The sequence below is a fragment of the Gambusia affinis genome, linkage group LG03 (assembly GCF_019740435.1).
Source record: "Gambusia affinis linkage group LG03, SWU_Gaff_1.0, whole genome shotgun sequence".
NCBI classification, from domain to species: domain Eukaryota; kingdom Metazoa; phylum Chordata; class Actinopteri; order Cyprinodontiformes; family Poeciliidae; genus Gambusia; species Gambusia affinis.
The window spans coordinates 21190454-21215082 of record NC_057870.1 but is presented as its reverse complement, the minus strand read 5'-3'; the positions used below and the strand labels follow the sequence as shown (position 1 = coordinate 21215082).

General features: G+C 37.8%; 1 protein-coding gene across 1 annotated transcript; it reads left to right on the top strand.

Annotated features, from left to right (window-relative positions):
• The first annotated feature begins 1748 nt into the window (after positions 1 to 1748).
• rasef (RAS and EF-hand domain containing) lies at positions 1749 to 19997 on the top strand. The gene is made up of 18 exons (XM_044112469.1): positions 1749 to 1810; positions 5353 to 5682; positions 9425 to 9571; positions 9650 to 9740; positions 11868 to 11963; positions 13003 to 13080; positions 13173 to 13288; positions 14997 to 15065; positions 15153 to 15219; positions 15363 to 15451; positions 15785 to 16052; positions 16259 to 16399; positions 17071 to 17221; positions 17328 to 17409; positions 17556 to 17670; positions 18043 to 18150; positions 18666 to 18742; positions 18953 to 19997. The coding sequence occupies exons 1-18, from the start codon at positions 1782 to 1784 to the stop codon at positions 19050 to 19052; spliced, it is 2154 nt and encodes a 717-aa protein (XP_043968404.1). The 5' UTR covers positions 1749 to 1781; the 3' UTR covers positions 19053 to 19997.
• Positions 19998 to 24629: the final 4632 nt, after the last annotated feature.

Genomic DNA, 24629 nt, shown 5'->3' with positions numbered 1-24629 from the left:
ACAGCAGGAAAAATCAAGTTCTTACATCAGATGCTGCGACAAACTGGATCGAGGAGTCTATGTCATCAGGGGTAAATGTTTCTTACATAGAAGCATGGGGTTGCATGCAGCGAGTGCCTCACAACTACAAAAAAAAAAAGAAAAAAAAGGAACTGGAATATGGAAGTCTTTCTTTATAAGCAGCTCAGTCAATGATTTCACTGTTGGAAAAAATAGAGAAGCAGGAGATGAAAAGCAAAAAATAAACTGTAAGTAATTTTTAAAAGATTAAGAATCCTTGTTCTGCATGAAACAGACGCCACAAAGACGGAAGATTAAATTCAGCATTAAAACGTGCCACGAATCCTTAAAAAAGTTTTAAAAATTAGCCACATTTTGTTAACATAAAGAAACCAAGTATTGTGACAATTTGACTGTGAAAGACACACCTGCAGCCATCAGAGCTCAAAGCAGATATTTGTGATAAAAAAAATACTCCTGTCAGCTTGTGCTCATAAAACTTTATGGCAACAAATGCAGTGATTTTATAAGGAATCTGAAGAGGCTGTTCAGCTCACTTGCAGAGCAGATCCAATTCAGGAAACGCTCACATTCACAAATGATACAGGAGCCAAAGTATAACATCATTTTTACAACTACAACTACTACAATTGTGATTGGCAGAGCCATCTCCTCGTCTAAAGTCAAAAATAACAGGGATGAAAGTTGTCTAACAGTGATCACCTTTTGAACATTAGTGCATATTGGGAAGATTTGGATGAAGATCAGACTGGAGGAGGAAGCTTTAGAGGACAAGCTGGAGATCTAAAAGACTGAAGACTTCATCAGGAATGTCTAAGGGAAATATTGTGAATCCAGTTTGCCTGTAGTTCACCACAACAGTGAATGGCCGATAGTGACAAATAATTATTCTAAAGGAAAAAATTATAGCAGCATTTAGGTAGATGGAGCAATATTTGTTACAGTTCTGATCAGCATTGCTACTCTGATGTGCATGAACATCCACCAGGACTCAGTTTCTGTTTAAGAACAATATTTGTTTGGTTATGTAAAGCGCATTAGCATGAATGGAAACAGCTGAAAGTCTCTTTTTTTTCATATAATCACTCTGTTAATCTGCTGTACACCATTGCAGCTGTGAACATTATTTCACAGACTGGCCTGCTGGTTGCAGATCACAGGCTCTGTTAATAAACCTGATGAACTCCCAAACACAGAGAATATTATTTCATATACAGTCGGTAAGTGGAATGTCCCGAGCTTTTCCAAGCAGCACATGGCTTGTTCTCATGATGTGAGTATTTCCAATGCATCAGCGAACTGCACCACTCCCTGGACAAACAAAAGATATCCTAGAACCGCGTTTTCACATGCAATCCTAACCGGCACACAGCCTGCAGAACCTATGTTTCCCAGAAAAGGAATGAACAATAACAATAAACAACTATGTGAACAATTAAGGAAAAAATTTTAAAGAATACAACACACACACAAAAAAAACCTGTAGCATTTTTCTCAAACAGTTAGTTGTTGATTACAGGAACTCCAAATGACAAGTTACATCTGTCCTCATGGTGAAAGAGTGCTGTTCCTGACTAGACAGACTGCTGGTCATGTGATCAGTTGGTGTGAAGCAACAGATTCTGGAATAAAATCTGACATGTGACACAGGGTCAATGCATGCTCCCACTTACACCAGGCTTCTTCAGGGATGGTTTTGGGTTTTTGAGGAAGTTGGAGAACCCACACATTCAAACTCCGAGCAGAAGACCCCAGAGAGAATGGGACTTGAACCCATTTTGTCTGCAAGGTAACTGAGGCTTTGTGAATAATTTGCAAACAAAATTGTTGCTTTCATGGAGGGAAAAAAATCCCAGAGCTGAAAAATTTGCAACTTTTAAAACTGAAGCATCAAAGAAATTAATTCTGAGAAAAAAAGAAAAGTTCTCAAAAAACGTACTAATGATCAGAAGACAGAGAAATTTATACAAAACCATGTAAAGAGCGTATCCACAAATCCACGATTAAAACAAGGATCAACTGTATGCAGAGACCTTTATGAAAAAAGAGGAAAGATCAGCTGCCACTGGTGTGATTTAATGGAAAAAATAAACTGGAATACAGAGATAAGGGTATTTCCAAATATACTGAGCAGAAATGACAAATAAGAGCAACATACTTACCCAGGAGTGTTCAAATGTTGCTGCTGTGCCACATAAACACACAAAATGCTGTGTTTCTCTTTTTTAGGTTAAAGGTTTTGATCTTTTGACTGTACTTACATCCCTTAGTAAGAAACCTGTAGACATGCATTCACTAATTTAAATATCATATTCACTGTGTTAAAGGTTGCAGGGGTTTGAAGTTGTTAAGACAGGGGTCTCAAACTCCAGTCCTCAAGGGCCACTCTCCTGCAGTTTTTAGATGTGCCACAGGTACAAAACACTGGAATGAAATGGCTTAATTAAGTCATTCTTGTGTAGATCAGGTCTCCTGAGTCTTGCTAATGACCTAATTATTCGATTCAGGTGTGGTGCAGCAGAGGCACATCTAAACGTTTCAGGACAGTGGCTCTCCAGGACTGGAGTTTGACACCTGTGTGTTAAAACAATGGATGGACTCTGCAAAAAATGCCTTTTAGGAGGAAAAAAGCCCACGAAATCATAAAAATTAAAAAGAGGGGGGCTTTTATCTAATGTTATTATGTGAAATGACCTATTATAATGAGTTCAATAAACTCTGTCGTTGTCATTTATGTGATTGATTCTTTTGTGGTTTTTTGCGGCCTTGTTTCAGAGGTATTATGACATCAGGGCAGCATGATGGAGCAACTGGTGTCTCTGTTGCCTTCTAGCTAGAAGTTCCTGGGAATCAAATCCCAGCCTGAGGTTTTTCTGCTTAGTGTTTGCATGTTTTCCCTGTGCATTGGTCCGTTCTCTCCGGTTACTCCAGCTTCTTCCCACAATGTTACAACCTGACTTGAATGGCTGGATGGATGGATGGATGGATGGATGGATGGATGGATGGATGGATGGATGGATGGATGGCTGGATGGATGGATGGATGGATGGATGGATGGCTGGCTGGATGGATGGATGGATGGCTGGCTGGCTGGATGGATGGATGGATGGATGGATGGATGGATGGATGGATGGATGGATGGATGGATGGATGGATGGATGGATGGATGGATCTTTGATGTCAAACCTTTAATTCGCTCAGCATAACAAAACTAAAAGATTGAAAATATACTTTTACTGCATTGTTAGATGATTATTTCACAACAGATGTGACTACAGACAAACTTGAAAACCCGAGTCTAAAATCTACTAGGAAACCTGATCAAAACGGCACCTCAGTTGGATGAAACTCCTGATTAATTTTCTCCTCCTGGGATTTTTTTTCTTCATCAATAACAGCCATGGTTTAAACAGCATTAGCAACACACGCTCCAAGAATCCTGTCATTGGTTTATCAGGACATTTATCATGACAAATGAAAAAAATAAAAAGAGAAGGATATAAAGGAGGAGGGAGGGATATAAAAGTGAGGTAACAGAATGACAGAGCATTATCTAGGAAGCTGCTGCCTTTTATTAATGGGGCTGTTCTTCTCCCCATAATCTGTGAGTGTCTTCAAACACGAAATGCAAGTTGAACTCTGCAGGAGAGTGAAGCTCCAGCAGTCTCTGATTGTTGTCATCATCAGTTCTGGGCTCCTGAATCTCTGTTAAACTTCAAGCTTCACCACTATGGCATCAACAAACAAAGCGGCCGAGGAGGAACAGGGCCGCCTGAGATCGCTTTTTCACGCCTACGACGTGGACAACTCAGGACGGATAGAAAAAAATGAATTTTCTGCTATCTGCCAAGAGCTCCAGGTTCCTACTGACGAAGCAGAGAGCATATTCAGCCGCCTGGACGCTGACGGTGATGGCACGGTTACCTTAGAGGAGTTCCTCAGTGGATTCACAGACCAACATGAGAAGGAACAAATAGAAGAAGAAGAAAAAGAAGAAGGCATGAACTTACCTGGGGAAGAATTTTCAATCAATAAAGAGCAGGTCATGATCAGGTGAGCGGTCAGATTTGTTTGTATAAAGGTGTTTATGTTTACAGTCAAAGGTAGTTAGAAACAAGTAAACAGTTGTTCCAGGTTTTCACATGAAGTTACTCTGAATGATGGAAGGAAAAACTCATTTCAGATTACAATACTTATTACTCATTATTGCAACCCTGGAATGATAAAAAATAAATAAATAAATAAGGTCAAGATTAGTTAAAAATATAAAACATAAAAAATGTTTTTGTGTATAAACGTGGTTTTGAAGCTGGAATAATCTCAGACTGCTGCCATACTTTTAGCATTATGTTCTTTTGTGCCCTCCTGTTCCAGAAGAAATGGACGCTCAAAGAGAGTTTAAAGCTTTGACCTAATTTTAAGCCTGTGTCTTGCACAGCAGCATACGGTTATCAGTAAATATTGTGGTTACATGCAGCATTTCATCATGCTGCAACCACACAAAGTGGGATGCAACACTGAACAAGAGCATTTTAAAACCTGGCCGTTTGGTAAAGTTTTTTAGTTAAAAGTGCAAAATTTTAATTATTTTCAAAGATATGGATAACAACAACAAAAAAACTCATTGTGTGTTCCTGTCATTGTGCTTACAAAAAGAATATGTATCTCATAATTATGTGATAAGCAAGTAATAGATTTGATCTTATAACAATGAATCGTGTATTTTGTGAGTTAAACTGTTACTTGCACTGAATAATTAGTTTGAGCACTTATGCCTTTAGTATATCATAAATTTCGAAATTTTAGCAAAATTAAGAACTAGTTCTCATACCAATTAGATAATATGGGATTCTATCCCATCACTCTGCTTGGCTATCTAGAAATATGAGAAAGTATAATATGACAGTGGTCAAAATTGACCTCCATAAATTTTACTGGCCCTAAGTTCATTCAGTACAAGATACTGCAGCTACTTTCCTTCTGCGTAAAGCCTACACCTTCACGTTAGAATCAGAGGGAGGAGTGAGCAAACACTGTGACACAGGTACTGAGGGCAGGTGCGTTACCTGAGACTTAGATAGCAGTTTTCATTTGAGGCAGCTGGGATGGATTTTATATCGCTTTACTCTGACTTTACTCACTTTTTACCCAAAATTTGATTGATGCAAAAAGAGGTGAAAACAGTTGGCAGGAGCGTTTCGAAACTACACGCTAAACCTTTTATTTTGCATCCGGAGGGAAACACACTTGCCACTTTATTTGGATTTCTTGCCTTCCCCTTCTCAGTGGTCATCCTAATTTTTTCCGCAACATCCTCATCTTCCCCTTCAGCCAGCCACAGTCTTCCGTCAAGGGTATGAGTGCGGAGGAGAGGGACAGGCTGTGCGCACTCTTTCGCGCGTACGACGTCGACAACTCCGGGCGCATCGAGAGGAACGAGTTCCTCACAATCTGCGCCGAGCTGCAGGTGTCAGCGGTGGAGGCGGACAGGATCTTCCAGCGGCTGGACGTGGACCAGGACGGAACCGTCACCCTGGAGGAGTTCATCCACGGCTTCCACGACCGCTACGGAGAGGACATGGAGTCCGACGGAGGGCAAGTGTCCATCGCCTGGGAGACCTTCGAGACGAGACTGGGCGAGCAGGCCAAGTTCATCCCGAGGTGAGAGAGAGAGACAGAGGGAGAGAGAGCGCACCTGTCCGGGTGGCTGAATGCGTTAAAATATGGAAATGTCCAGAAAGATAGGAGGCTGTTCAACAGAGAGCGCAGTGTGCGTAAAGCACCGACAGTTTCATCGTTGCTGCGAACTATTTAACATTATAAAGAAGGCAAAAATACGAAAGACTGCTCTGAATGCGAACATTTAAGTACATATTGTAAAAAAAAAAAAAAAAAAAAAAAAGAAAAAAGAAAAGAAAAGAAAAAAAGTGGATAGTTGCGTGTTTTTTTTTCTTGGGCAGTGAAAGCACTGAGTTTGTAAGAGATATAAACTAAATAAAACTGAGTCATTAGGACTAAAAAGTGGAATGAAGTTTTTATAAAAATAAAATTATTACACGATTCCTAAAAAAACAAGAGTGCTAAATGTCTGAGAAGGAGCACAACGTAAAAATAGACAACGATTTGGATTTAAAAAAATAAAATAAAATAAAATAAAATTATATAACTTCCAGTAGCGCTTTGTAATATGTTTAAATCATAAATATCCCCCTCCAAATAACGAATACACAATTAAAGCACTAGTTATTGGGCAGCACTTAATAAACCATGGATAAACAATTATTAGTAATTTCTTATAAGACCGGAAAGGAGTAAAAAGTGTAGGCTGCCTTATCTAAAAAGTGATTTTGTATCAGTAGCTACGTGAACAATCTTTTACCCTAACTCTTTATTCACTTTTTGTTATGTATTACCAATATTAATAATTGTTAATTCTCTATAAATCAAGTTTATTTGTGTTTATTTGAACGTTTTTAGATCAGCAGTCTATCTGTTCTCTCTCTTACGTGGTTTTACTAAAGAGTTGCACCTATTTTCTTACACTTTGTCAAACATGTTGTAAATAGTTACTCATCAGTTTATGTCTTAGATTTTGTGGTTTAAATTTGTTTTGTACCAATTTTTGTCCATTATTATTCAAGGCAAGTCAAAATGTACTTTTTGACAACTCGTTACCATAAACTCAATTTACTTCTGAAATAAATTAAAAAAATTAAACAGCAAGTATATGATATTTTAATAATAATAATAATAATAATAATAATAATAATAATAATAATAATAATAATAATAATAATAATAATAAACATTTGCCAGGATAATAGTTTTTTTCAGTGTTTGCTTTATTCTACTTTCATTGGGCATTTGCAGTCTCACTGTTATCCTAAGAACAAAGTCATGGTTCCAATATCACTGAACATGCATTTTAAACATTTTAGCTTTGTCTGTGTAGTTCATCTGAAGGTTTATACATGTCTGGTCTTCCCTCTTTTGCTTTATGCTGAAAGCATCTCTCACTAGTGTAAATAAACTTGTCATTTATGTTGATTCTGATTCTCACTGATGTTGCCAAAAAGGTCCTGGGTTTGAATCCTGGCTGGTGCCTTTTGCGTGGAGTTTGCTTGTTCTCCCAAAGCATGTGTGTGTTTGCTCTTTATAGTCCAGCTTCCTCCCACAGTCCAGAAATATCCATGTTAGGATGATTGATGTACACACAGCTGTTGGTCTTGTGAGCCTCTGTATTGTCCTGTGATCTGTCCAACATTACTTATCACCTAATAATGGCTGGAGATCATTCCCCAGTACACAGATTCATTACCAATAGTGATATAAATGTATTTTTCTTAACTTAGATGATCATACATTAGTTACTGCATCAATGCTGCTTTATATTTTATGAGGTGCACTGGCTCCTCCTCAAGAAAACAACCCCACAACATGATGCTGTCACCCCCTGTAACAGTTTGGGTAGCGTTATGACTTGCCAGGTTTCACCGTTTTTTTTTTCTCCAAATGTGGTAACAGACATTTTGGACTTTACTAAACACTGTGAATCTAATTTAATGGTCTAAGCCAGCCATAGCATATTTAAAGCTAAAGAAGGAAAGTTGACTCAAAAAGGGTGAATTTATTGATGTTTGGGTGAATGTGTGTGGGCGTGTGTGGGTGTGTGGGTGTGTATGTGTGTATGTGCGGGGATGTGTGTGTGTGTGTGGCCTCGGGCCTTGCATGAGACTGATCCTCGCGCTACTGCGCTGTTGCATCAGGAGATCAATTGTCACAGTGGTGGTCTCTGGTAAAAGGACTCATTTAGCTTCAAGTTCTGTCAATCTCTGGTTCATTAGTCAGCTGAGAGACAATAATTTACAAATGAGCTCATACCTCACATCTGTTTTTCAAATAAAGAGAGAATGTGTTGTTTCTAAGAATCAACGTAAGAAAAAATAAGAAAATCTGTTATTTGCCAACTGGGAATTTTATTTTAGTTGAAGTTGGTGTAACTAGAAGATCTTTTGAGGCAATTTTTGGTGTTTTCACACACCTGGTTAAAAAGATTCACATGTTTAGGTTTAAATATTGTTCAGAAAATCTTAGGGGATCCTTTTTATAGTTGGAGAGATTAGGTAGCTGTTCCTCAAACCCAACTTATTTTAATTAAAATACATAAAATGCCTTGTCTGCCCTCATTGGTTTTGGATGTATAAACCACTTTAAGTTTCATCAGAGACATTTATTAAACTTTTTTGCATTTTGTCACCTTGCAATTCTTCAACTTGCGTTCTAATACAAAAACATCTGTGAGGCATGCCGTGAATTTATTTTCTGCTCCTTGGGTTGATATTTCCCATGGGGAGTGTGAAAACGTTCAAACAATTTCATTTTAATCTTGTGGGGCTTTTTTCACTTTTCATTTTGGACTTCCAACTTTCGATGTTATAAACGACATCCTGACAACCACCTCTGTTTGTATCTGTATACACTTAACCTTTGCACTTCTGATCATGTGGGGTTTGGTTTTTTTCATTTATTTGTGTGTATTCTGTCATTGTTTGACTCTGTAGTGACGCTGCAGAAAGATATATGTCACAAGGGGCCATCATCATTACTTTATGTAACATTGTCTGTTTGCAGAGGATTATAGCCACTCATCCTCTTCACTGGACAAACAGAGTCTGAGCACTCACAAGATCTACTTTTACCTTCCTGCTGAGTCAGAGAAAATTGATCTTGTTGTTATGTTTCTAAAGCAACATACATTTGATCAACATTGCGGCTATAAAGTACACTTTTAGTTCAAGTTGATATATTATTGTAGGGTTTCTCCTGAAAATGTCATCATGTTTTGAGTGAGAGGTAAATCAGCATAATTAAAAGTTTGTTTTTGGCAAAGGCGTCAATAAAATAGCAGTAAACTTTCCATGTTTTCTCTAAAACAGGCTTGACTTAACAGTAAAAAGAGGTCAACTCTGTAATTTAAACCTTAAGGTGTAAATGTGTTATTTCTACTCAAAATAAAGCAGGAGAGTTTATTATTCTATCAAATTACTCAAAGTCTGTCCACAGTAAGGTTTCCCCAACATGATTATGCAATCTGCAAAGTTCAGATAAAAACTATAAAAACTAGTAAAAACTACTAAACAGATGATATTTCCGTTCTGACAAATGGACAAAGTTTTATGATACTTTATGCTCCATATAACAAAAGTATTTAGGTACATTTGAAACTACAACCAGATAGCATCAAGAGCTTTGTAGGCAAATGCTTTAAAGTTTAAGATCAAACATTGTTTTACTCCAAAACTAGCTATATATTTGATTTGTCTCTGTCACCCCCTTAAAGCCAACCAACCAACCCTTAAAAAAGTGATTGGTAACCTGATTATTTTTTTTGCTTGTTTTTCAGGCATGAACAGGCAGCAACATTGTACCAGAACATCAGCCTGACTGAGCCCAGACTGATTCCTCAGTTTGAGAAAGTCATCACAAACTTCGTTAAAGAGATCAAGCAGCAGAACTCAGAGATGGAGAACCTGGCTCTCGCCATCAAGAGGTGAGCAAAACAAGCACACCTAAATGGCCCTGCGATGGAGCACAGAATAAACCTCTGATGGTCGTGATTCTTTTCCAGAGCACAGGACCAGGCGTCAATGCAGCTCAGTGAGATGGAGGAGGAGATGGACCAGAGAATTCAGGCTGCAGAGAGAAAAACTCGTGAGCAGGTGGGGGCATGATCTGAATTAACACATGAAAAACCTGCAACTTTCAAATGCATTCAGAAGATTACCATGTTTTGACATGCCAGGGTAGTTGCTGCGAGCTGTTTCTGCTCCTTTCTCTGGAGTTTGTGTAAGCAGCGTGATAAGCAGGCTGCATTTGTTCAGCTCTTCCCTCATGTCAAACAAACACGCACAGCTGTATATCAGATTACCGATCCAAACTCCGACACGCCTGCTGATCAGACGGATTTCCCAACTCTGTGGATATAAAACCAGTTGGAAGGCAGATGGAGGTGCTGGGGCATGGTTTATCCTCCAGTATAAAATGATAAGGCTGCACATATTTGGGGCGATAAGAGTTGTGGCATGAGGATAAAGCGACAATGTGTGTGTCGTCTGCCGGCGGGCCACCATCAATGTGGTGCCAGATAACAGCCAGCACTTCAAATCTGGATGAGTGAAAGGCAATGCGACTTCAGGTGTGAGTCTGAGATTTCAGTGTCACAACGTGTTATATCCAATTTTTCTCCAGCCAAAGTAAAAAGTGTAGCACAGGAAGGACATTCTGAAAACAGAAATCTTTAAAAAAATAATGACTAATTTTCACTTTGCAGCATCTTCGAATCATCTTTTAGGTCCCATTTTATGGTTGGCCAAATGTTTTTCTTTGACTTTGACATTTTTCTGCACTAGATGAAGTTCTTTTTTCTTTGCTATGTTGAGAAAGTGGATTCACATCCTGGAATTTATGTCACATTTTGTGAAGTTACAACCATCAACTTTCATGTGTATTAGGATTTTAGCAGATAAAATTAGTGTAGAATTGTATAGCAAAAACATTATGTGGTTTTAAATTCTATGAACAAACAAAACGATGCAAAGGGAGACGTTCATTTGTATCCAGCTTCTCACTCTGAGGCTACCAAATAAAATCCAGTGCAAGCTACAGGCTTTAGAAACAGCTTGTTTATTAAATAGAGGCCCTTCATTTGAAGTGTGAGTACAGCGGTCCTGCAAAGACCTTTGAGGTAAAACCTCACACAGAAAACAAGTGGAATGATAGAAAACTGAAACTACACCTGAACCTGAACCTGATCATCGCCCACCCTGCAGTGTGTTGGCTTTTATTCAGAAGGGCAGAAAGGCGCCCAGATTTGATGGGAACTCACACGGCCAATTAAAAGTATAGGTCAAAGTGTACTGATGTGTTTGGTATGGCCTAGTCAAAGTCCAGACCTAAACCCATAACATAATTTGTGGCATGAAAATGTATGTTCACAGCTTCTGTGACTTAAACACCTTCTGCTATAATTGCACTGTAAGGTGATTGGGATTTCACATGCATGCCACACTTTTCAGAATGTTGTTTTTAGAAATTGTACAGTACTTTGTGTTAGCCTGTCTCACAAACTCCTAAAACATACATTGAATAAATGAGAATACTAAAACTGATCCTGTTAGTTTATGTTTAAAGTTTCCAGTTAAACATCAAATGTAATTCAAATTTACTGTGTTTCATCAACGGTTTCTGCATCATGTATCTGAGGAAAGTCATGTAAGGCCACAACAAGAGCAATTAATAAACACAATATACATTTGATTTTAAATTTCACATTATTTTATCGACTGGAATCCATTTTCAATAAATGAAGAAAGATCATTTTCTTTGAAAAGATTCTGCATGTTGAACATAAAGTTGATCAGTGTTGGTTGAGAAGCTGCACCAGCAGACAACTACAGTTTAATCCTCTAATGTTTCAAGTACAAATAGTAAACAAATCAGTTCTCGGAAAACTATATTTAGTCACCCTAATTTAATTTTGAGACCCTGATGTTAATGGCAGCGTTGGTGGCTGTCTTATCTCTGTTCCGGTGTGTTATGTAAGTGTTCTCTAGCGAAGGAGCTGCTGTTTGTTTTTTCCTAAAATAACTCATAAAATCAGAGGGCGCTCACCTGTGTCCTCCCACAGTGTGATAAATGTGCAAACGGTCTGCATCTGGGCACTCTTTGAACTTCCTGTCACTTTATATCAGTGGTACAGTGATAGCTTAAAGTTCATATTTAAAGAGAGAAAACAGATTTTGAAGGTAAATGTAATTTTGGATCTTCTCTGTGTGTGTTTTCTCTAGGAGAAGAAGCGAACAGAGGCTGCACTCAGTGAGTTGCGACGGAGTTTCGACACTGAAGTTTGTGAGCTTCAGTGTAAAGTCCAGAGGATGCAGATGGTATTTTTGATTCTCTCTTACCATAAAACATCAGCACTGCAAAACGCATGTTTCTAAAACAAAGACGCCAATCAGGAAAGACACTGAAACACAGCAGAGATTGGAAAAAGTCACTTACATCATCAATCTTGTTTTAATCCACTGTTTTTGTAATCAACAAAAAGTTGGTGTTGCATAATCCCGACTGAATATTTGGCTGCTCTTCTTTGCTAAATGAATTCATTTAAATTAGGTGGTTTTCTGACTCAGATCTTTCCCGTAAGCAGCTGCCAGCAGACTGAAGTTTGCTGGAATACCAGTGTCACTTTCACAGTCAGACCAGTTTAACTCCACCATCATGAATAAAAAAATCTAGAGTAAGAAAGATGAACTTGTTCCAAAATCCTCATTGAAAATTTACATTTGTGGACGAACCAAATTCCTTCAGGGAAAAGCTAATAAAATCAGACAACACAAAAATGTGGCTTTAAAACTTGAGAACACTTAACCATCAGTCAAGCATGGTGGTGGCAGCACAATGCTGTGGGGTTCTTGAGCTGCTTGGAAATATATTGGCCATGCTTGTTTACTAGAACTGGGTCAGGAGACCAACAAATTCTACAAATAAGGATGTGAAAACATCTAACCAGGAATAAACCAGAGCAGACCATTCAATAAAAGTTAATGGGGATTTATGCAAAATATTTATATTATAAATTCACTCAAAAAAATCCTAAACTTGATGCAAAATGCGAAAGGTCTGTTCAATCAGCGTATTTGAGAAAGTTTCTGCCCTAAAGTGTGAACAACAAGATGTTTCATGTGGAAACTGGGACAAAGTTTGACCAAGTAAGATTAAAAACAAAAACTGCCTCTTAAAAATTTGTTCCACCACAGTCACACTGTCTGTCTGCCCAAGAAAATTAATCTTGTGAGTGAGCATGTTCATTTTCAACACTGAAAAAAGCCAAACTAAGATCAAGCTGGGATCTTACTGTTGCTTTTAGCAAAATATACAAACTGCAAGGACAAATAATCCCACACCTTTGACCTTTGACAGATAGAGCAGAAGTACAAGAACATCACAGTGAAAGATGAGAGCTCAGCTTTAAAGAAGAAGATCAATGAGTTAACACTGGTGAGACCAAATACAGCTTACGTAATGATGCTACGTTAGTTTTGCTCTTTTTTTCTGATCTTCTGCGAATTTATTATTATCTTTTTCTTCAGGAAAACCAAAAATTAAAACAGGAGCTTCTGAAGTCTCAGACCAAAGTTGCCTGTCTGCAGAGTGAGATGGACGGATTAAAGACAGAGTTAACTGATCAAAGCATGAACTCAGAACGGTAAAAGAAACATCATTTGGCATATTTTTATTCTTCTATGTGGTGTTTATTTTTGTTTTTTGTTTTTTCTCAGTTCAGTGAAATAGAAATAGCATCCAGAGCAGGGTTTCTTGTTTTTTTCTGTTCCTTGTTCTATAGCCAAAGCAAAACAACAGTCATGAGGAAAATTTTAACATTTTCCGTGAAATAAAATGTTTTTATAAAAGGTTGTTTCTTCTTAGGGAGGAATAAATTAGGATGGCTGTATCACATAATAAAACCTGTTACTTAGGTTGTACCAAAGTATCTCTCACTTCACTCTTGTTGAAGTGAGAGTGAAAACCACGGCGATGTACAAAGACCCTTGGCAACCCATCACAAAGAAGATTGTGTTCATTACTCTTTTATGAAATTCATGGAGGTCTCAAAAGAGTTTTAAATTAGTCTTTTCACTCTACACAAATTACAGAGTGTCCAAATTCATGGGCTGCACCCTCCTCTGGAGTCAACAGCAAAGACTAAAATATGAGCTTCCTGGAAACTGGACAGTGTAGCCGTACCTCGGCATATTTCCCGTCAACCAGCAAAAACACTTGAGTCGTCACAAACATCACAACACTAGCTGGTAAAAATTGAGCTTGAAATCCTGCTGAATTTTTCTGTCAAGTCTTGAATCATTTTTAGTTTGCTAAACTAACTGTTGAATTCAGTAATATCTATTCAAGTGATGAAAGCTTAACAACACAACCTCTTTAAGTTTTTAACTTTATTACCATCGGATTTTACTTCTCACCTGTAAATCTGTGTTCCTCTTCTGCTTCATGCATCACTGTTGCAAGTTCAAAAATCTCTCATTCAGCCCTCAATAAATGTTCAGATAGGGTGAACTGGGAAGAATCGATCAGCCTTAAAATGAAGGGAAAGGAGAACGTATTTATGGAGGAGCCTTAATCACATCAATCGGCCTTCCAATACGACCTGATGCAGCATGTAAACTTTAAATTTTGATATTTCATTTGAAGGGATAACACTAGTCATCCATGTGTGTAGTATTCTAAGCTTTTTTTACTACAAACTGCAATTTTTTGTTGACATATTGTTTATTGCACTAAACACAAATATCTGCATTTAAGTTGTATGAGATTACTTTCTATCTTTCAGATATTCAAAATGAGTTCAGACATCAACATGTGAACGTTTCTTAGAAAATAAAAAAACGGACTATTTCCTGGGGTGTCCTGATTCTTTTATGATCTGTAAAACCCACAAACGACCTGGAGTTTCTGTAATCAAACGGCCCCGTGTGAACTGAAGCACAGAGACTGGGAGCTGAGGGCCCAAGTCGACCTGCAGAGTGACGTTGGTTTGGCCCCGGGAGGTTTTGTTTTGTCAGAGCCGAAACAGGATATCCTGGAGTGACTCTGCACACACAATAACTTTTTCAGAAGGGTTGCCAAGCAACAGATGAAACAAAGTCACTGGCAGACAAACACTTCGCCTTCACGGATCTCCTCATCATCCTCACACAGTCGCTTCTGTATTTTACTTCTGTTACTCAAAAATCATATCAAACTTTCAATTGCAGCCTGGGGATTTCACTGCTGTGGTTAAACATCTAAACTTTATGATCTATATTGCACAAATGCTCTTTTAAAAGTTTGATATTTAAGATGGTATGTAGAGACCGAGGGATTTTTAGACCTTTGTTGTGTCTTGTGATTTGCTGCAGAGATGAGGAGCTCATGAAACATTTTGCCGACGAGCGAGACATCTTGGAGAGTCAGATTGAGATTCTGCAGTAAGTCTGACACTAAAAGTAACATAAAGACACGAACATAAAACCTGCCGTCTTGAATTTTTATTTGATTTTTCTCTGAATGGACAGGACAGCCAATAGGAAGCTCCATGACACTAACGACAGCCTGAGATCAACTTTGGAGAAAGTCACAAGGGTAAAGACGTTGAAAATGCTTCCCGTTCCCCCCGTGAACTTGATGTGATTCTGACCATTTGTAGGCAACAACATGCCGTTAAATTTCACTTTATTTCAAATTTAAAGGATCTTCAACTAAATTATGTTGTTTTTGTGGTACAGTCTGGTAACAGTGGAACCCCAGGAGACATCAAGAACAGAAACAGGAGTAAAAGCATCTGCTACCCATCGCCACATGCATTATTAGACAGGTAAAATAAAATACACTGAGGTATGTGCAGACTGATTTACCATTAATACGGATGGTAAAATAATATTTATGAAACAAATGAATGAAGATTAGGAAGGAAGTTAAGGTGATGAGAAAAAGTCAGATTTATTTACACAGCCAGGCCATTGCTGTAACATATGTATGTTGTGATTATAGCAGCAAAATAAAATAAGTATAATAAAAAACAAAGTGACCTTCAGAGCAGATCATGACTTGATTACAGGAGGAACTCCACATGTAATCCCAACTTATCCAGCCTGATAAACTCCTGTCAGCAAAATAAATGAGTACATTTGACTTGATGTTTTCCCAGGCTTGGCCAGCGTTTGGATGATTTCCCTCTGAGTCCGCGTCGGCCCAGCTGCGATACTCTGGCCCTGGCCATCTGTGACCCTGGGCTGAGGCGCAGACACAGCAGCGAGTGCGAGGAGGACAGCCTGCCTGAGATCTACGTGGACAGCGGCATGTCCACGCTTAGAGGCTCGCACAGCGGCTACGACTGGGAGCCAGAGGTCCAGGGTCAAGATGGTGAAGAGGAAGAGAAGAAGGACAGCATACTGGGTGAAAACTCTGACACAGAGGTCAGATAATAGAGGTTAACGCTTATATATGGTTCTGTACAAACGTCTTACCATTAAAGTCAAGAACTACAAGAATATATGTTCAAGAGAGTACACTCTACTTTTTGACATTTCCAAAAACCTGAATTAAATGCCAGACTTTTATTCAACGTCTACAGATTCTAATCTTAGTGTGAAATTGCTCGGTGTGTGTGTTTCTGTCGCAGCCAGCAGAGACTCAGGACGGAGAGTCAGCGATCGGGTCGGACTGCAGCTCAGTTTTGGATTGGAAGCCCACTGACTCGCTCGGTTCCACTACGCCTCCCGCCCCGACCACAAAGAAAACTATCAGCGCCATCAGCGTTCAGGTGAGGGAGAGACACAAAAGCTAGAAACTACTATTTCAAGTAACTTATCCATGGAGCATATGAGAAATGTAGCAATACTTTATAATGCATCATAATTCTGTAAACATTTGTAAGTTTCAGATTAAAGTGTTTTTTTAGTTTTTGCCACAGATATAAACATTGAAAGTTGTACTGTTCCTTAAAAATCAGAAAAAAGTATCCGTTAGAGTCTAAAAGATGCATTTTTCTAGCTTTTTGATAATTGTTGAATTGTTGAAATTATTATTTTTATCTGCCAAACTGTGTTATATGGGATATAGGTGCTTAGCTGAATTGTCTTCTTTATGTAGTTTTGTGTTACTCAAACCACATGTTGCTTACAGTCTGAATAGTTGCTGATCAGTCAGTATGTTAAGACAAACACTATTCAGAATATGTAGCAACATTTTATAAATGAGGCATCAGATTAGATCAAATTAGAATGACAAAGAGTTTTATTTTCTAAAAGCAAAGATATATTTTATGTCTTTTTTTTTTACACTGTTGAAAACAAAATATAATTTAATGTCTGGGTTTCTCTCCTGCACATGTTTCCCTGTCAGTAGAGGAGTAAAGGACAGTGGGCAGCTGAATGGATGACCAGAGCTGATGGTTACTCTGATGTTTACTCTGCTCCACTTTCTCCTCTGCAGAATGACGACAAAGAAAACGCTGACCTCGGCTACATGACGTCAGAGAAGGCCTACAGGATTGTCTTAGCAGGAGACGTGGCTGTGGGAAAATCTAGCTTCCTGCTTCGCCTCTGCAAGAACGAATTTAAACTGAACTCCAGCACTACTCTGGGTGAGCTGGAGAAACTAAAACCTGCTCTGGCTGCTGATAAATAAATAGAAATACTAGAACCAGGACATCTTGATTTTAAGTTAGTTTTTGTTTTCTGTGTTCTCAGGCGTGGACTTTCAGATGAAGACACTCATTGTGGATGGAGAGCCAGTTTTATTACAATTATGGGACACTGCAGGGCAGGAGAGGTGAGTGAGGAAAAAGAAAAATTATATTGGGTACATACACAATAAAAGGAATTGTTCTACTCCATAAAAGTGTAATAACGTCAGTGAAAAGGTTTTGTTTTCTTATGTTTTTGTGAACCTCGTCTCTTCTTCTGTTGTCCTCACAGGTTTCGCAGTATTGCCAAGTCCTACTTCAGGCGTGCAGATGGTGTGTTACTGTTGTACGATGTCAACTGTGAGAAAACCTTCCTGAACGTTAGAGATTGGGTGGACATGATCGAGGTAACACACTGGTTTGCTTCCCTGCTGTTTCCAGACATTTTCATATTGAGCCAACTCAAAAAACTTGTTTAATCCTTCAACTAATGTGTGCAATAAATTCATTTAAAAGTAAAACTAAGTGGTCCTACACGTTTCTCTCTTCCTGTTTGCAGCCGATATGTAAGTTTTTGATGGACGGCATGTATTTGGTGTGTTTTGCTGTCCTGTGAACTTTGAGTTTTGCATGCTGGTCTTTGATCGTGGTGTGATGTCGGTGAAAAGAAAATAGAAATATGTCCATTCAGTGCTGCACTGTGTTGAAATCTTAACACTTAAATTTTCATGATCTGCACCATGACATCATCAGAGCTCTATTTGCTATTTCTTTTCCAGGATATGTCCCATGATGATATTCCCATCATGCTTGTGGGTAACAAGTGCGATCTTCGGCAAGATGGAGATAAATCTGTTCCTACCAGCTATGGACAAAAGCTTGCAATGGTAGAAACAAAGAAAATTATTTTATTACACTTAACTTGTAATCCATTGAATCCATTCATTTATTTGATGGTTAATACATTTGTATTTATCACAATATGCATTTCTTACAGTTAAGCCCAAAACTATTTAATCTTAACAATTTGGAAAGGTTCATCCAGAATCCTGACTAAACATTGTCAGATAATCTGTAGAAGAAGCTAAAGATTAGGGTGATGGCAAAGGGGTCTTTCAACCTCAAACACTTGGAGCCTTTTACCTGAGACAAATCATCAAAATACTAGTGGAGATATGCAGAAAGTTGATGCAGAAACCTTTCTGTTAGGTTTTTTCTCTTAGGTGCAGATAAACATGTCAGGAATAATGCTTTATGTTGTGGTAATGAGTAATCTAGGTAATAAAATCTTTTTTTGAGTTATATTCAAATCCTCTTTCTATTTAGTGTTCAGACTGAAAGTAAACAGAAACAAACACCTCATAATAAATCATAATATTGTATTTCTGCCTCCAACCACCAGACCTACAACACTCTGTTCTGTGAAACCAGTGCCAAAGACGGCTCCAACATCCTGGAGGCTGTGCTGCACCTGGCCAGGTGAGGCGCTGTCTGTTTCTTATCCACCTTTAGTTTAAATTATTCATGTCCTCCCTAACTTATATTTGTTTTGAAGGCTTAAAACGTAGAATGCAACAGATTGCTGTTAAATGAATGACTGATCAATGTCACTAGATGCTCTTTTACATGTGGAAACTTGTAAATGTATTTTTTATTTATTTTATTTTATTTTATTTTTGCCTCTGGCAGGTTGGTAATAAAGCAGGCCTCCTTTGAGGAGAAACGCCATCAGTCGCTGACCAGTTTAAATGCTCCCAAGAATAAACCGAAGCTCTCCTGCTGCACCTGATCAAACTCACCAGAACTACGCCTCCTCATCTGCCTTAATGTGAAGAATACAAGGAGCAACACAGAAGTAATTGTTGGAAAAAATTTACAACCAAAACTGTTTTATTTATAAAGAAAAGTGGCAAAAAGAAGAGAGATACGCTTCAGCCGCTGCACATCAAGAAGTTTGAGTTATTGCCGACTTTTTCCTCTGTGAAAGATAATTTAATCGTTTTTTTTATGCTGTTATACGTACTTTACAGGATGTATTTATGAATTGTTTGCCATTCAAACTTTTTTCTTAGAGAAAAACTGAATCCTGATACTAAAACTGGGGAAATGAAGAGGAGTTGGAAAGTAAAAAAAAAGAGGAAGTGAATATGATGAAATGATGTGAAAATAATGTAGGAGGTGCAATCGGTTTATGTGTTGCATTTTTTACTGGTGGGAAAAGATGCAAAGAGTATTGATGACGAAAACAGAGACTGAGAATTGAGGCAGATTTAAGCAGTAAATGTCCATGATGGTTTCAGGTGCAATGTCCCGATCCACTTCTAAATAATACCAAGCAGTGTTACATTTTTGTTGTTATAAAGTTTCTATTTGTTTATTTCAGCTCTACAAATACTATTAAGTTCAAGATGTTCTCTAAGTAATAAATAAATAAGAGAGTAGAACAGTGTATAGACTGTTATTTTTAAGAAGCAATGCACAATTTTAATTCAATAAAGGAATTATTGCATGCCTTCTGTTTTCTATGCCAAAAAGGCAACAAAAGTGTGATTTTGAATAAAAAAACCTATGAGTGTGAAATATCTAAAACACAAATAGTCTCAAGATGGGGGACATTTTTTTTTTAAAGCTGTTCCAGTTTGAATCATTATTTGTCCTCTGTGTGAACATGGAATATATTGGTGAAATAAACTTTCAGACAGTAAAGAATTTATTTTAAAACTTGCCGTAAAGACAGCAGTGATTTCTAAGTATTTACCGTACAAGTAATTTATTGAAGCTATTGGAAGTGTTTTTATTTTCTGACAGAAGGAGACATTAAATCAGAGACTTTCTTCTCGGGAGACACTTTGAGACACTAACCTCCTGTTAGCAGTGCATCTGGAGGTCGCTCTAAGCACAGTTGTTTGAAAAACTACAACATATGTTGGGGATTCTGCACTTTGTGTGTTCGAATTGGCACAAATCCCTGTCTACACCTCCCATCTGTTTACATTGTCAGGTGCTTGATGAGGCGAGACCACTCATTTGTCAAACAACATGTGGGGTAACAGAAGTGGAGATGGGGCATGTGGGGGTGTGTGTGCGTGTGGATGTGTGTGTGTGGAGTAAGCAGCAGATAATGATTTTTCTGTGGGCGTGCACGGTGTATATGTGTGTGTGTGTGTTCAGTGGTAATAAGGGGATAATTAGATAAGGGGAACTGTGCAGCCAAATAGGTTAATGACAGTAATGAATATATTAGTGAAGAGGAGAGCAGGTTCTATTTCCTGATGTGCATCTGCTCTCAAATCAGTGAATCCTTCTGGGGAATCCTGTGTGTATTTTTGTTTTATTTGTTCTAGACAAATGTGTGAGGTACAAAATAAGGAATTGAAATGTTTAGAAGATAACTGGCTTTACGTTTATTTACTTTATTTATGTGCATTTAATCACATACAGTTCTATGGAATAGATTTAAACCAGCAGTGATTGCACTTTTCCATCATAGGAGTCTGGTTTTCAGAAAACCTCTGGTTATCAATATCTGACAACATGCACAAGAAACACATCATTCTCATGATTGCATCTACTAACGTTTTGTCATTCATCATCACTCTAGTAAAAAATTGCTTTGGTGGGAAACAAAACCCTTTGTGCTGAAATACAAATTTTTGTCTAATAAACTGTTTAAAAATATTTTTTAGAGCAAGAAATCTTGAAACCTTAAAAAGTTTGAAACTTAATTAATTAATTAAAATGAACTTTTGTAACATAAAAGTGTACCAGCCTTCTGAAATGTCTCTGAACAAGATTTGCTTCTCCATCAATGTTGTTTCACTTTTTTATGTTATCTCTATCAGAGCAGAACATGTTATAATGTCCAGTGATCACATTTAGTTAAAGAGGCTAAAATTATTAATTATCTTAATGTCAAAGTGTATAACAACATTTTATCAGCTTAGTTTTACAGTTGAACCTGCTAAAATATGACCTGCAGTAACACAGGACTATGAAGTCTGGATCAACTATCGATTGACATAATGCTGATTGGTGAACAATGATGAGCTTAGGCATCTTTTTAACTTCTGAAAATTTCATGTCAAAGTTAGGTGGATTCATAAAGTAGTAAGTATTTCTGTGAAAATGTTCAATATACAGATTGAAAAATGAGTGGGAGAAAAACATAAGTATTAATCAAAGCCATACAAAAAATGTTTAATAAAATCTGGTCCTTTAAAGTTTAAAATGATATCTATGATGTTTTAGGACCTAATTGGAAAAAATATTGCACAATTTCTTTTTTACATTAGAGTGTGAAGAGAGACTTAATCAATTCCAATCTTTTTCCTCCCTAGTTTGGACCGCTTCAGAAAACACAGACAAAAGGTTTTAACATAGACATATGAGAGGGGGCGCGCTCTCCCAGCACACGAGGGCAGAAGTGTTGTCACCATCTGGAAAGGTTAAGGGTCAGACAACAGGTCCAGTTCTGATGACATCTGGGACAGCATACTGTCCGTCGAAATCGACGCCCATGTCAGACACGCGCCACTTTCATGACACACATAGGCACATGCTGCTGTCTGCTTCACAATAGAGATGTTGGTCAAACTGTCGTCTGTTGTTAAAATCTCTAAATATGTCCGCCAGTGTGGTTGATGGTGCAGTAGTGGTAATGTGTGTTATTTTTACAACTCCCACAGGAGCAACAATTCATTAGAAATCTGTTACAACAAATAAAATAATTTAATATTAATGGACTCTTGATGCATTTCCTTATAAAGCCTTAATATATAATTAGAAAGAAGCAGTTTCTTAGTGGAAAGTCTTAGTGAGAGCATGTAAATCCAGTTGGCATTTAACCTCCTACTGTGCTATGCCTCTTCTGCAGGCAAGAGGGCAGCAGTCTGCTATAGTATAGATTTAGTAGCATTGTGCATGGAGAATTTGTTGTCTTGTTTTGTGAGCCACACTAGAAACTACTATAGTATCTTAACTGTAGTAGTTTATTATAATTCTATAATGAAAGTCAAAATAGTGCATGATTTTAAAATGTTTTGTAAATAAAATGAATATTTATTTATTTTTATAAATAAAAAGCGTGCCATCCACTTGTTTGCTGCAATTACAAATGCAAGTCTTTTGGCATATACTTCTAAATGCTTTGAACATCTGGAGATGAGTGGCTTTGCACATTATTTGAAAAATTATTTAGTCACATTGGATGGATCACAGCAGCAGTTTTCAAGTCTGGAAAAAAGGTGGTAATTGAGTTTAGATCTGGACTTTGACTAGGTCATTTTGATGCACATTAATCTTGATCTGAACCGTTCCATCGTTGCTCTCGCTGCATGTTTGTGGCCTGTTGAAACTTCTCTGAAGATTTCAAACATCTTCCCATCAACTCTGACTAACTTCCAAGTCCCTGCTAAAGAAATGGACTCCCACAGTATGATGTACAAATATTTCTTTTTTACCAAATAAAATAATTTAAAGTTGTGTATCTTTTTCCTTCCACCTGACAATTCACTTCATCGTGTTGTCATCTGTTACATAATAAAATGCAGTCTGAGAAAAGAATGTGAATACCTTTGCAAAACGGTGTACAACCCACAGGACAAAACACTTTTATTCTGTTTTGTCCCTTTTTCCCCCACAACAACCTGACAAAAAGCTGGAGCAGGTCAAATACATTTCTTGAAAGAAAGACTTTGTGTTCAGGGTGACAGAGGAGTCTGAGTTCATTCAGAAATACACAAGATGATATATGTAATTGTTCTAATTAAAAGTGTCCTGAAGACAGCTTAGCTCGGCCCTAAAGATGTCTCTTAGAATCAGTTTAAGTTTACTGAGAAACTCTGGTGTTTGTGTAATGTGGGCTCAGGTCCAATGAGAGGGAACCTCCTGGTCTGTGCTCATCTCTGTGACCGCTCAATCAGCTCTCCAGAAGGACGAGCGTGGATTAGTGACCGTTTCATAATGTGTGCTAATCTGGCAGATTAGCTTCATTAGGTTAGTTCATAATTCTCAATTTATATGTGGGGTAGTATGAGTCAAGCTGATACAGCACACAGTGCTTTTAAATGCCTTTCCTGCCAGAATTCAGACTCATTGTCCACATAGATCCTCCCTGAACATAATTCACTCTTTATGTCAACAATCAAAACAGCCAAATTAACTGGAGTTTCAGGAGGCCTTAAAACTGGTAAAACTGGATTATTTTGCATTACAGAATAAAAAACCTGACAGTCGAAGTTTCTATTAAGTGATCAAATCCATTGGCAGCTTAATTTCGTTGTCTTTGTGTGTTTTTCTGAACCCGCTGACATATTGATCCATACAATATTGAGATCTGTTTTAACGTTGCAGAATATTGACAGGTAATCTCAGACAAGAGCAATCAATATTGACGTGTTGCTCAAACAGATAGAAACCCGTCATGTAAGTCTTTGATCTCCACTGTGAGCTAAAAACTAATCAAATGCATTTTCATGGAGCAGAGCAACACAAGGATTTTGTTTATGGTGAAGTGCGGCTTTTCCTAATATGCTCAAAGCTAAGCAAAGACGGAAACTTACCAAAAATCATTTGGTTGCCATTAGACTTACCTGAGTCAGGGTCATTTTGCTGTTTTGGCCCAGCCAGAGTTTATACTTAAAGCTGATGGAGAATGTGTGGAGAAAGCAGGAGATTAGGGTGATGGCACAGAGGGCCTCCAACGTCAAACACTTGGAGCTTATCACCAAGGATAAATTTACAAAAACGCCAGAGGAAACATCCAGAAAACCTGTCGGCCAAACATGTTCTTTTTTCTGTGCTTCCACAAAAGGTTAGTTAACAATTGAGAAGGATAACAAAATTTACATTTTTTTTTTGGTTGGATGAACATAGAGGTATAAAAAATTTGGGACTTAGCTGTAATCAGCCATGTAATGACACCAGGGCGTCTCATTAAATATTCAATTCTCACTCAAAACATCCATTTCCATTTGCATCTCTCAATTTACACTCAATCAACAAAATGTATTAAGTTTATATGCTCACAAAAATAAGTTTTCCAGCAGAGTAAAACATTTGGAACACAACAATTTAATGTATGACAAATATGCAATGTTAGTAATTCTAAACAGGAAAAGTTTAGCCGGATTTATTTCTCACTGCCGGTCAGAAAGTTTGAAAAAGTCCTGCTATGCGTCTTTTGTACTATTTATATATCTGTAGCTCTGGCAGTTTGCTCTACTCTGTTTCACTTAAAAGGATATTAGTGTTGAAACGCTTGCATGCTGTTACACAGAGAATAAAGCACTTGTCTGCCAAAACACACACACACACACTCACACACACACATCACAAAATGCACTTATCAAGTGATTAATTCTCAAAC